Source organism: Pseudopipra pipra, chromosome 2 (assembly GCF_036250125.1).
Source record: "Pseudopipra pipra isolate bDixPip1 chromosome 2, bDixPip1.hap1, whole genome shotgun sequence".
Taxonomy (NCBI): Eukaryota; Metazoa; Chordata; class Aves; order Passeriformes; family Pipridae; genus Pseudopipra; species Pseudopipra pipra.
In genome coordinates this window covers 31,788,132-31,801,072 of record NC_087550.1, presented here as the reverse complement: position 1 = coordinate 31,801,072, position 12,941 = coordinate 31,788,132, and the positions used below count along the sequence as shown (strand labels likewise).

Genomic DNA, 12,941 nt, shown 5'->3' with positions numbered 1-12,941 from the left:
AATGCCTCACCACCCACACAGCAAAGAATTTCTTCCCAGTATCCAATCTAAATTGCTCCTCCTTTAGTTTAAGACTGTTCCCTCTTGTCCTATCACTATCTGCTTGTGTAAAAAGTCGTTATCCCTCTTTTCTGAAAGTCTCCTTTAAGGACTGGAAGGCTGCTAGAAGGTCTCTGCTTAACAGCCAAAACTCTCTCAGCCGGTCTTCATAGGAGAAGTGTTCCAGCCCTCTGACCATTGTAGGAGCCAATCTGATAACAGATCTCAACAGATCTGAAACAGTATTTCAAAGTTTACATACCCATTGCTTGTAAAGCCCTTAAAGGTTCTTGAATGAAGCTTGATAAAAGTTATTAGGGGAAAAAAGCTGATATTACTGATTTATTGATTGCAGATAATACCATTCTGTGTCTATTGAATGCTATTAAATCCTATTGCTTTGTCATTTCATTCTGTGAAAAGTCAGCGTTTGTATATCTGCTCTTTTTCACCTCTTTGGGGACAAATTATAAACATATGAGTATAATCCACTGAATATAGTCCATGAAACAACTTACTGACCTTCTTTAAAAGTATCCCCTTGAATGTTCTGTATTTCTGGCAGCTCTTCTATTCACACTAGCATGAATACACCCGTTTTAAATCAGCTCTTGATCTCTGAAGGCCAAATCCTGTGAGAGACAGAGTAATTCTAGCAATTCTGAAATATTACAGCCAAATGTGCAGTATAAAATGAAGGCATGTTTACTGTTTGTCTTACTTTCCCCTAACTGTTTAGGGTCTGCTCTGGTTGTCTCTTCCCTATATTTAAAGTAGATACCTGAATATTGCATAATTCCTTGGTTAAGCTGGGAAACAGATTCTTTGTACTAACCTATTTCTAAAGTTTGTGTTTCCTAAGTACTTTCATAAATTACAGAGACTGCACCGTATCTTCCCCTGATCTTTTTTTTAATTTTAGTCTGAAGTACTGGCACATAGATAAAATAGAAGGTTCTGTTCTGTTTTCCTCTAAATATGTGCAAGCAACATACAGTCATACAGTGACATACAATGTCTATTATTCCTGCCTCAAGTCCAAAGAACATAGTTTTGACTGTTCACTGCAAGCAGATATATAGGATTGTTACAAATTGATGCCAAGGGGCCCATACTTGGAATCTGTTTTGTTTTTCTTTGAGTTAGCTTCCAAACTGCAAGACTCTGCATAATGAATGTGTTATCTAGTCCTTCTGTTTTTTATTTTTGAAGGAGAAACAGCACATACTGCAAAGAAACTTTTTCTACTTGCTCAGGTTCCATAGCAACACAGTGTTGCTTCGAATTTATTTTGTACTAATCAATTAGAAGTTTTACTCTGGCATCTGGAATGAAAGTTTACAGGCCAAATCCTGCTTGTTTTACTTGGGCCTGCAGTTGCAGTAAATCCAATGAAATTCTTGTCTGAGAAGGATACAAACTTGTAGCTTTCATCTCTCTCTCAGTTTAATTTTTGTGAAAAGGTCAGATTTAATTCTTGGTTTTCTGCCCAAGTATGAAAAAAAGGAGGCAATTCTCTTAAAGGATCCACAATGTAACACATGCTTACAAACAGAGTTGTTGAATTGTTAAAAAGGGAGGTATCCTTTGCTTCCCTTCCATTTTCATTTGTTGTTGTCAGCAGAGCTGATTAGCGCCCATCTTTCATCCGTCAGCCGGTAAAATCTCCTGTTGTATCCACCCCATCGTTTGTGGCAAAAGGGAATCTTCCAGGGAGCACAGTGGTATGCACCAGTGCTCTTCAGAGCAGCGCAGCCCTCAGTAACATGGTTAGTATGCACAATTCCTAGGGAACCTTCCCTTGTAAAGGTCAGCTCATTCCCTGCTGGAAGTGCATGTAATGACCGTGAAAACCCACGAGATCTTCTCGTGTGCACTCTGCAGTGGTGCAGTTGGTTAAAATCCAAAGCTGTAATTGAAGAGGTTTGGGTTATGTTTTTATTCATATTTATTTTTCTTTTATCATTGCCAAAACTGTAATACTGGGAAACTGGGAAAGCTCATACCAAAAAAAAACCCAACAACCTGCAACCATGTGGAAATGGCAGAAACTTTCTGATGTAGATTGACAAAAGCTGACATTTGGCTTTTAGGGTTACAATTCCAAATTCAGCTCATTCTGCTCCTGCTCTTTATGTTCGAACTAGAGAATTCATGTATAGTTATGCCAAGCATGCTGCCTGAACAAAACACAGGGAGAGCATTGGGCCTCTACTGTAATTTACCACACTTTTTTTTTTTTTTTTGTCGGTAGTGACACCATGAACCTCCTTTTAATGCATTTTTAGTGATCTTTGCATAAATGAGTCAGAGGACTGAAACAATTTTTTAAATCTAGTTTGTTTTTCTTAATGGCTAGAAAAATGTGCTTCCTCTTACAAAGTACACTGAAAAACTGTATGGATGTATAGGAAGGCATTGATTTAACACTTTCTTTCTATTTCACTCATCATCACACTAGAATTCAGCCTCTGACTACACAAGATTAGAAATACATGTCACCCCGTTTTGTAATGAAAGCATAGCAAATCAAAGTCCTGATTTAAACTTTGTTACATGTCAGGGCTCATCAAATCTCTATTGCAACAAAGAGGATGACGCAGAGCAGACTTTGCTCTTTCAAGAGCAGATCAGAGTTAGAGCTGGATCTCAGTTTGCATGTCAGGGACTGTAACAGGGAAAGCAGTGCTCATCCACTTGCACGTGCTCCCTTTTTTCCCTGTCTCTCTCCAGTTTTTACCAGTAGTTAGCACAATGGGAAGATTACAGCCTTGGCACCATAAAAAGGGTCAGGCAGTGTGAAGTGGGCTGCAGATTCCCTAAAAGCTGCATTCCTAAAGCAGGAACTTCTCTGTCTGGAGACTTGTCAGAAGGAAGAAGATCCAGACGACTCCACTGTTGATCATAACAAAACACACAGGGCTCACAATTTCAGCCCTTGGTCTGCCTGCTGCACATGAGGCAGTGTAGGCTCTCCACCAAGTCTGGCTTTTCTCCTTTGGGTGACAAGTCTCTCTAAGCACATATAGGTATAGTCCTATATTCTCCCTGGTTCTCAGGCTTTGCCTCTGATGCCAAAATTTCTTCTCTGATTATAATTAGCAATTTATAAGATCAGCATATGTCAAGGAGGTGACATCCAAGGGCTTATGATGAGAAAAACTGATGACCGAGGTAGAACCGGAAGCAGAACCAGCTTTGGGGGATTTAAATGTTAAACCCACTTCATTGTTTTGGGTTTGTGTCCTTCTCTAAAGTGTTCATGTTATGTTTAGTAAGAAATATTGTACAACTATGTAGTGTGCCATGTTATGTTAAAAATGTTTTTTTTAGAAACAGATTTTTTGTTTAAGTTTGCTGGTTTTCTTCTGCTGACTGTTCTTTTATTTTGACGGATTTTGCATGATAACATTTCAGGATTTGGGAAAATGTGGGAGATTAATCATTATGACTTTCAGCAAGGGGAAAAGCCCATGTTTAAATGCACTGTCCTGTATTATATGTCTGTGTTCATATTCCCCCTGTTTTTATTGATGTACTGCACATATCTGACCTCCACATTTGCCTGATGGATTTTTCACCAGTTTGGTGAAAAACTGACTTCCCAGTTTTGTTTAAAAATCTGATTGGAATAAGACCTTGATAACCATTAATTGCTTACAGTATGCTTTTCCAATTGGATGTACTTAACCTACATGTACCTGATTGAATTTCCTTGCGGTCAGTAGTTCTTCTTCAGTCAGGCACAGCTCTATGTAAAGTATAATCTTATAACCTGATTTGCTGTGTTTTTCATAATTTAATCAATCAAATGATGCCGCTCTGAGCTATGCTTCTGCCCTGTATCAGTGTGGTGGTTTGCTAATGTGCTTCTACACTACACAGCAATACGCAGACCTGTCCTCCACCTCCTGCCTGTATGATGGAGGTCTTAGGCTGTTTGCTTTATAAGCTCGATAAAAGAATGGTTAAACCAATCCCTAAAAGGACCCTACACTTTTCACATGGAATCTGGAATAATTTACCTCGCTGGGCGAGGGTTTCCCTTTAGTACGATGCAGCCCGGCTTCAACACCTGGCCTCACTGACAATGAGAGCCCGTGTCATGGCACAAAGTGTCTCACACACCAGGGGCTCTCTGCAACTCCAAAACCTTAAAAAAACCCAAGCAAACCAAAACAATAACAACAACAAAACAAACAAACAAACGGAAACCAAAACAAAAAACCTAAACAAACCAAACCAACCAACCAAACAAACAAAACCCCTGATGGATACGACTTTTAAAGTGTGGATAGGAGTTTTAAGCTCCAGCCCGGGGGGCAGCAGGTGATGCGGTCAGGTACGTGCAGTCGGCCGCCCCTCAGGCAGGGCTGCCCCGCTGGGGCGGGCGGCGGGGGGATGAGGGGGGTCGGGGGTCGGGGGGGGCGGCCTTCCCTCGTGCCCCGGCTCGACTTTTATTGTCTCTCTGTCTGCGTTTTGCCGTGTTTTTTTGTTCATTTTATTTCTTTCTGTGTTTCTCCCCCCCTCCCCTTCTCTGTGTGTGTGTGTGTGTCTGTGGCCCGCAGGTCCCCCCCTGCCCTGTTCGTCCGCCTCCTCCACCCCCCGCTCGCAGTCCCCCTCCCCTCTCCCCTCGCCGCCGGCCAATGAGGGCCCGGGGCGGTCGCTGGGCGACGGCGCGGCCCGGGCGGCCGCGGGCTCGGACTCTGAGGAAGAGTTCGTCCCTCAGTCATTCTTAGTTCAAAGTGGCTCTGGAAACCTCTGTGTCGCCGCCAACGGTGAGTGACTCTCTCTCTCTCTCTCTCTCTCTCTCTCTCTCTCTCTCTCTCTCTCTCTCTCTCGTTCTCTCTGCCTACTTTTTCGTGCCTGTCTTGGCGGCCGTGCGCGGGGATGTAGGTTGGTTGTGGGAGCGGGTGTGCTCTCTGGGTTGGTTTGTTTCCGGGGGGCTTGTTTAAAAATAAATAATTTGGGGAGGGGGGCTGAAAATCGCCTCGTAAAGGTTGAAAAATGCAGCACTGGGGGGGAGGTCCGTGCTGCTGCGTGGGTGTTGCTGGGTGTTGCGAAGAGGGACGCGCCACCCCATGTGGTACCTGGGCAGCGCTCAGAAACTTTGCCTGAGTTGAAGGTTGGACCCCGGTCCCTTTTTAATGGGGTGAAATTTTGGGGTTGTTTGCCTTTTTTGTTTTATTAACTCCTGCCCGAAAGACTCGCCAAAGAGCCCCCCTTCTCAGTGAGGGCGGCAAGGTGCAGCCTAGGGGCTGAGGGAACCTGTCAAGAACCTGTCACCCAAGGGCTGCGCGGATGGGAAAGGGAATGGCAAAAATGCAGAGTTCCCTTGAAAGTTGTGACAGTGTTATCAGCACCGTGTACGGATGGTGGCCTCTTCAGAGGCCAGCGGAAGGTGTCTGTGTTCGGTCTCTCTCGGAGGCGCTGAGGGATGCCTTCGGGGTAAGTATTTGAGGCAGCAGCACAACCCTATCCTACTGGGATGCTCTGAGACTCCCCGGTGGGGTGCTGAAGGTGCTCAGCCCTGCCGAATGGTCCATGCTGCTTAAACAAATTACAAGGAGAGGAATGAGATTCACAGCTCTCTGCTGCAAAGACAATGAGTCATAAACGGAGAGGTAACGCTCATTGGCAAAGAAATGTGAAATTTCATCAAGGGTAGTGTAACCTGACAAAGTGCAGATTACAGCAGTGGAATAGCAGTGGCCACTCAGGCTGCTGCCATCCGGCTGGAGTGATAATTGCTCAAAGGTCTGATTTATGATGAAGGCGAAGGCATTCAAAGATATCTTGAAAGAGAGAAAGAAAGGTGAGAGAGAGGTTTACTGCAGCTGGCAACAGCTTAGCTGCATTTATGTTAAGCTTCTAAGAAGGTTTCCTAGTATGCTGTTATCTCCAAGTAAGGAGAGAAAGTTTGACATTTAATTTGTCCGCCCCCCCCTTCCCTTTCCCAGCTTCCCTCTTCTTTTGTTGCATTTGTTATGGTAAAAACAAACTTTCCCTTCAGAGTTTTTCAAAGGAGAAGGTTATCTCCTCTGAATTGTCATCCTGAGGAGAGTAGGGGGAAATACAGTGTCGTATTCATTCAGGAAACTGATTAAAATTCATATCCTCAGTTCAGCTTCCCCCCTCCCCTCCCACCCTATAACATAGACATGCATCTGACTCCTTGCAGTCGCAGTACATGGAAATGTGAAATCATGTAGATGACCCTCTTGTTGGAAATAAAGCCAAACTCACATTCCACGTCGTGTTTTCCACATCTTAATGTATGTACTTCCTCTTTGTTCATTTACGAAATACATATGTACACATACATGCACATCCTCCAGGTAAAAAGAGGGAAGAAAGAGAAAGCAAGTGAGATTAAAGACTTTAATCTCTTCTTTTACTAATTAGCTGAAGAACAGAAAAAGCATTGTTCAGAGGCCACAGTGGGTTGATGACATTATTGTATTATTGATGTGCTGGTGAGTTAGTTAGACTTCAGGCTTTTCAGCTGCCTGCTTATTTATCCTCTTTTTTTTTTTTTTTCTCAGTGCTTTCTGCATTGGCTTGTAGACACACTACATTCCCTGAGGCTTTCTTTGTGTGTAGGATTCAGCAAGTTGCTTATAAATATGTCCCACACAAAGACAGGGCATCTGGGGTCTCATTTGCCTGCTTATTCTAGTTGTTCTGTAATCAGAAGTGCAGGTAATGCCAGCACAGTGGTGACCTGTTAGGATCAGCTCAGCTAAACTCTGCTGACAAGAGGAAAACAAAGGTGACTTATTTTGCCACCTAACAAACGATAATCTGAGAGTTCACGTGAATAAGAAGCACAGACCATACAAGCCCATCATGTCTAAAACCTAGAGACTCTTCTGACCTCTGTAAATGGAATTAATTGCTTTAGTTCCTTAACGTTCTGTTTCTATGAGGCTTAGTCAGCTTAAAGTTTAAATGACAAAGGCAGGTCTTTATGTTCCTTAAATGGTGAAAATTAGTAAAAGCTTATTTTGGTTAGGACTAAGTTTAATACAGTTAGAGTACTCATTCTTGGAAAATAGTAGCTGTCTCAACAGCAGGACAGCCTGAGAATGCTGTCCAAAGGATTTGTGTTGCACTTTTTAATTGATTGTGGCTAGGTTTTCCTTCCACAGCTGTGTAAACTCACCCTTAGAGAAGTCCATCCAAAGTAAGTAACACCCAGGGAGCAGCACTGCTGTTACAAATCCCCATGTAAATTGCAAATATAATGCACACAGAACTTAAGAAACGTGCTACTTTTTGAAGATACAGTAGGCTATTCTTTATCTAAGGTTTTTTCATTCCAGAAAGGTAATATTGTCCATGATGTTATTTTAAACTTCCACAAAAATATCCAACTAAACTTTCAAATGAAGGCTGGAACCAACTAATATGTTTATAAATATGTGGACATCTTTTAGGGCTTTTAGTTTTGTATTAGATGCATTACAAGCCATTGTTTGGTTTTCTTCTAAGTAATTTAGAACATTTAAAGCCCCAATTTTTATCGTACTTATAATATCAGCAGGTAATTTTAAGGAAAAATAGACTTTTCAGTCTTGAACCTTTTCGTTTTTCTTTTTATATATGTTAAGTCCAGAAGACTCTTTACCTAAAATTACCCAAATTAACTAGGATGTGAATGTCTCTGTTTCATAGACTCCTAGAATGCTTTGGATTAGAAGGCACCTTAAAGATCATCTAGTTCCAACCCCGTGCCGTGGGCAGGGACACCTTTCACTAGACCAGCTCAAAGCTCCATCCAACCTGGCCTTGAACAGTTCCAGGAATGAGGCAGCCCACAGCTTCTCTGGGCAACCTGTGCCAGTGTTTCATCATCCTTGTATGAAATCTAAATCCATCCTCTTTTATTTAAAAACCATTGTTTTAAATTTGACCATTTTATTTAAAAACCATTTAAACCCCCCTTGTCCTATAACTACAGGCCCTTGTAAAAAGTCTGTCTCTGTCTTCCTTATAATCCCCCTTTAAGTATAGAAAGGTCACACAGAGCCTTCCCTTCAGCAAACTAAACAGCCCCAATTCTCTAAAACATCTCAGGGTGTTTCAGTTCAGAAACCTTAACATTGCCTGACTCGAGGATTTCAACACTATTTGAAAAGTAGGCTGTCTTGGGGTATCTCAGTGGACAATTAAGGAACACTGATCAGTTTTTTAGGTTTCTTATATATACTGGTGTGTAGGTATATATGTTTTTATGACTCAAGAGAAGCCAGAACTGTCTGAAGGCATTCAGTCTTTAATCTGGTTGTTTTAAGAAACTAACAAATGCTATGTTGGATCAGAACTTGCAGTCTCTGGCAGTGGTATGGGAGGAGAAGCACGAGCCAGTGGAGCTGTAGGGAGAATACTGGCCAGGTGGGAAAGGTTGAGCACTAGCCAAGGAGAGGCTGTAGAATGTGGTGATTAGCTTGTCAGTGGCAACTTTCTTCCATTTGAACCAGTAAATAACATGAAAAATAAATTAAAAGAAACCAATCAAGTGTCTTTAGGGAAGGGTGTGTAAGAAGAGCACATCAGACAGCACATTGTTGTCCACTTATCTTAGCATCCACAGCTGGGGCACTGGGGACATTAGCAGGTACATCTCTGCCCAGCACAGCTATGAGGTATGGAAATGGCTGTTGTGCAGAGTGACAAAGAACAGATTTTGAAACATATACGAAATCTGTGGAAAGCTGACATCCAAATTCCTTTGAGAACACTGACTGTGTTACCTCATAGTCAAAGCTCAAGTGTGTTACTTCTTCCATCTCTTCCATCAGTGAGGAGGCACTCCATGTGAAGTATGTTTTCAACATATTGTAGAGTCTGGTGTGTTTCTCTAAGTTACTTCTATCAGGCAGACAGGAAGGCTGGATGTAGTAATTTGAAGCAGCCTCTGCAGATGAGAGCCACAAAATCCCAAATCACCTCTGGTTTGGGGCATTTTAGTATTGTCAAACAGAATTTCTGAGACCAGGGCATGGATTTTATTTAATTCTAGCAGAAGTAAGGAAATACCAGAAAGTTGTAAGAGTATCTAAATCTGACTCTCTAGTCCTAGAAATTACTTTACTTTGGTGACACTGGAGCTAACATCTACTGAAGTCTCTGTAGGAAGAATCTAATGTCTAACATCTAATGTTTGGAGCTTTATTGCTCACTTCTGAATATATCTACGTCTTTGGCTTCTTCCTCAAATACATCCCTATTACAAAAACTCTCGTTGCTCCCCACTGATTAACAAGTTTTGCACTTTTTCTACTACTAAGGGCATTTACTCAAAGAAGCAGCAGTAGAGGGTCATGTTGCCAGTCACCCAAAGTGACACTGCTGCTGGAGAGAGGAGGGGTGGGGAGGGAGGTATGATTCCCGGTATTATTACATTTTGAATTCCAAGAGGAGGGTTCAATGTTGTGTGAAGCATTGACGATGTAGCCCTTACCTTGGCATGGATTGCGTTGTCAGTGGACAAGGAGGGAAAACTGTGTTGAGCATGTACATAAATATTCTAGGGTTAGATCCTAGAAGGCGAGTGCAATTTCTGTATGATCCGTGATTTCAGTGGAAAATAGGCTAAATCAGGATCAGTTTGCCCCCAGAAGCCAAAAAACCCCACAACTTCTGCCTGGTGGGATCTGCATGAATGAGCCACTTGACCAACAAAATCCATGGTCAGGGAGTTAATGAAGATTCTGGTAGTGCTTTTGCCACTTTTTCTTGTTTGGAGTGCTGGACAATTTGAAGCAGTAGTAAGTTCTCCTAAGGTCTTCTTTTTCCTTTCTAACTAAATTTGACCAATCCAGACCTCCTGATTTGTAACCTATTTTCTGTTTAGGTGTTTGTTTGTTTGTTTGTTTTAATCTTTAAAGTGCAGCCTTGAGCTGTTGAAGACAATCACTGTTTGTAATTTACCTCCCTTTCCTATCCTTCAGAAAGAACTTTTCAATTTTTTATTACACGATTTCACCCAGATTTATGAAGATAAATCCTTCATAAAAAGGCTGCTGAGGACTCCTATAGCCTTATCTGTTTTTTGTCAAATAGTTTAATTTTATATAAATTGTGCATTTCTGGCACTTTACAGTGAGTAACTGACCAGATCATCTGCCAGTGCTGATGCTATGGCTGGATTTCTTCAGGATCTAGAAGGAAGTCCTGTTCCAGAAAGACGGGTTACTTTCTGCTGAACGTTTTTAACCTATCTATGTGTGTGCTCAGTGTTTATTTCTTTAGTATCCTCGATGTGTTTGGTGCTGCAGAGTCTGCCACACAGAGTCTGCTATTTTCAGACTCATTCAGCAACCCAGTGTGACCAGCTGAAAGGATGAATGTAACGCAGCCTGTTTTGCATCAGGCATCACCCCTCTGATCTTCAGGTCCGACTTCAGACACAGGAGTTGTCCTGTAGGAACAGTGGTTAGGTGTTTAACGCACTGGGACGGAAGATCCAGTCACAGAGAAATCAAATTGCAGCAGGGAGCCCAAAAGACACTGAATATTAAAGTATTTCAAAGAAAGAATAGTATCATGTAAGGCATCTTAGAAGTGAAGAATTTTCAGGGATCTGACTGAGGAGTGCAAAAGAACCTTTGATAATGTAATCTAAATAATTGATATTTTTCATCTATTAATTAACAATAAATTCCAGTTAAATCAATTTTCTTTTATGAAAGGCTTCTATTTTTCTTTCCAGAAAGGGTTGTGGACAGGGAATCTATTCCCTTGCTGTGTTTTGTCCTTGCACAGTGCTTTCTGTTGCTTCTTTTTTTGCTGCTCAAGCAAGTGTGTTAAGTAAGAATAGCAATTAATCTCTGCATCCTTTATCAGAGATTTGCAGAGTCCATTAGCATCAGTGTTACTCGTAATGGTAATTCATAATTACAGAAGGGAAACAGGAATTGAAAGATATAGCCAATCAATTTACAACTGTCTTTTAAAAAATTCAAAATATGTTTTCTATTATTGTGTGCCTTATTGAAACTTTTTTTTTAACATCATGCCCCCCCCCCCCAGCAACATTTCAGAAATTTAGGAGAAAAGGTTTAAAAGATGTTTAATTTAGTAATAGTTTTAAAAATATTCTTTAATAAAAGAATTTTTTTTTAACAGTAGTGATGATTAGGTAAGGTGCTTGGAAAAAAGTATTTTGAAAACCAGTTTCACATAATTTTTAAATGAGTTTATCTTCTAATTTGGGAGCGTGTTCAAAATTCAGCCTGAGAAACTGTGACCTAAATTCCTCCCTTTTAATTTTAGTCAAAAAACTAAACTTAAAAGAGAGACTTATTAATCATAAGCTTTCAATTTAGTTAGATATTTCAAGCCATCAGTGTTTGAATAATCCTGAGGAGATTCCTCTTTTTCCACTCGTTGTGAAAAGAGCTATGGCTTACTGTAGGTCCACAGAAGCCTGAGAAGTTAGTGTGGAGCCTCAATCTGGTCATTTTATCTTGATTTTCACAGTTGTCGTCTACTTGAACTCACTGAAACCATCCAAAAATTCATTGACATATTTGAAAATTGATTTCAAATTCCTCAAATCATTCCTCCAAATTTATCTCTGATGCAAAGATGACAACGAGGTTCAGGTTTTGGGTTTCCGAGCGTCAGCCACTGCCTCTCAGACCCTGAAGATCAAGTAAGAAGCTGTAAAGTGGCAGCTGTGAGGAGGATCAGATCATGAATTATTCCTGCTCTTACTCACTGAGCAGTGGAGCCGTCCTGTTGAGTTTTTGTTTCTCCTGTTTCACTCTTGCTACTAAGAGGAAAGATCAGAAAGATGTCACTGTGTGAGCTGCAGATCTTTCAGAGGACATGAGGCTCTAGAAGTACCCACTTACCTTGCTGTCACTTAAGCTCTTACCCCATGAATTCGCTTTGCATTCTGACAATATTTATTTAACCTGGCAGTCGTTTGGCTTCAGGATGAGCCAAAGGTGAGAAGCAAATAATTTGCTATAGGACTAGATTCTTATCGCTGGTATCGGTGGGAGGCATTTGGATTAGATTCCTAGCATAACGTGGGTCAAATCCTGACTCAGTTAAAATCCTTTTGGCTCAAACAGAGAGACATTTGGTCAGGAGAGGATAATATGAATATACAGAGAGTCAGGTCAGGGGCTTTTTGGTTTTTTTTTTTGCAAAGAAAAAATATCTTGAAGAGAACAAAGCAAAGTTATGATTGTCACAATCAGTGAAAGGCAGCAATGAAACGAGTCACCTTTCCAGGCCAGTAGGGAACACACTGAATCAGTTAAAGCAGATTTATAGCTTTTTAGCTGTGATAAAACTGTATCAGTGTGTATATGAATTTACATAGGAGTAGGGTTTTTTTTTCTTTCTTTTAATGCAAGCCACATTGGAAAGAGTGCACAAAGGAGCCCCACTCTAAGGAAAGACAACTGGAACAAATTATATGCATTCAGACTTGTTAAACGGAATTGGCAGCAGAAATATTCCTGGTAACCTGAGCATTACAGCAGCATTGGTATAGTTAAGGTTATGTCAGCATTTCCATTAGTTCCCCCCCCCCCCCCTTCAGAGGTTTATATCTGCAGGAAAAATTCACTGTGGGCTGAAACTTGACAAGCTGTGCGAGGTCTCATCTGAGATGGATTTTTTTACCTTTTTACAAAATTGGGGAGAAAAAACTGTTTGAAGAGTCAAGCTACAAGAGCACAAACAAAAATAGCAGCATTCTGACTTTGATCCTTTTCAATGTTAAAAAAACCCCATTTCTTTCTTTATAGTGTAACTATCAAATGTTCAACAAAATCTTGCTCTGAAGAAGGAATTAATCATTACACTATTAGAGGAAATGAAACATTAATTTATGGCCCATTAGATGCTTTTTCACTGCAGGACTGCCAGTGTTTTGG

At 41.1% G+C, this 12,941-nt stretch overlaps 1 protein-coding gene and 1 long non-coding RNA gene across 19 annotated transcripts in view; one reads left to right on the top strand and one right to left on the bottom strand.

Moving 5' to 3' along the window:
- Positions 1–4,644, bottom strand: part of LOC135409421 (uncharacterized) — a 39,013-nt gene extending 34,369 nt beyond the window's left edge. The window contains exons 1-2 of one of the 2 annotated variants that reach the window (XR_010428178.1): positions 4,065–4,644; positions 562–1,948 (exon numbers count right to left, since the gene is read on the bottom strand). This is a non-coding gene — a long non-coding RNA (uncharacterized LOC135409421). The remainder of the gene's footprint in view (positions 1–561; positions 1,949–4,064) is intronic. The other variant, XR_010428179.1, reaches the window with a different exon arrangement.
- Positions 1–12,941, top strand: part of TENM4 (teneurin transmembrane protein 4) — a 1,582,078-nt gene that overhangs the window by 1,307,408 nt on the left and 261,729 nt on the right. For 12 of the 17 annotated variants that reach the window (XM_064644892.1, XM_064644898.1, XM_064644897.1 and 9 more), the window contains one exon: positions 4,608–4,817. The exons of the other annotated variants lie outside the window; for them this stretch is intronic. In XM_064644892.1, the coding sequence (XP_064500962.1) occupies positions 4,608–4,817 (210 nt within the window). The remainder of the gene's footprint in view (positions 1–4,607; positions 4,818–12,941) is intronic. 17 annotated transcript variants of the gene reach the window in all.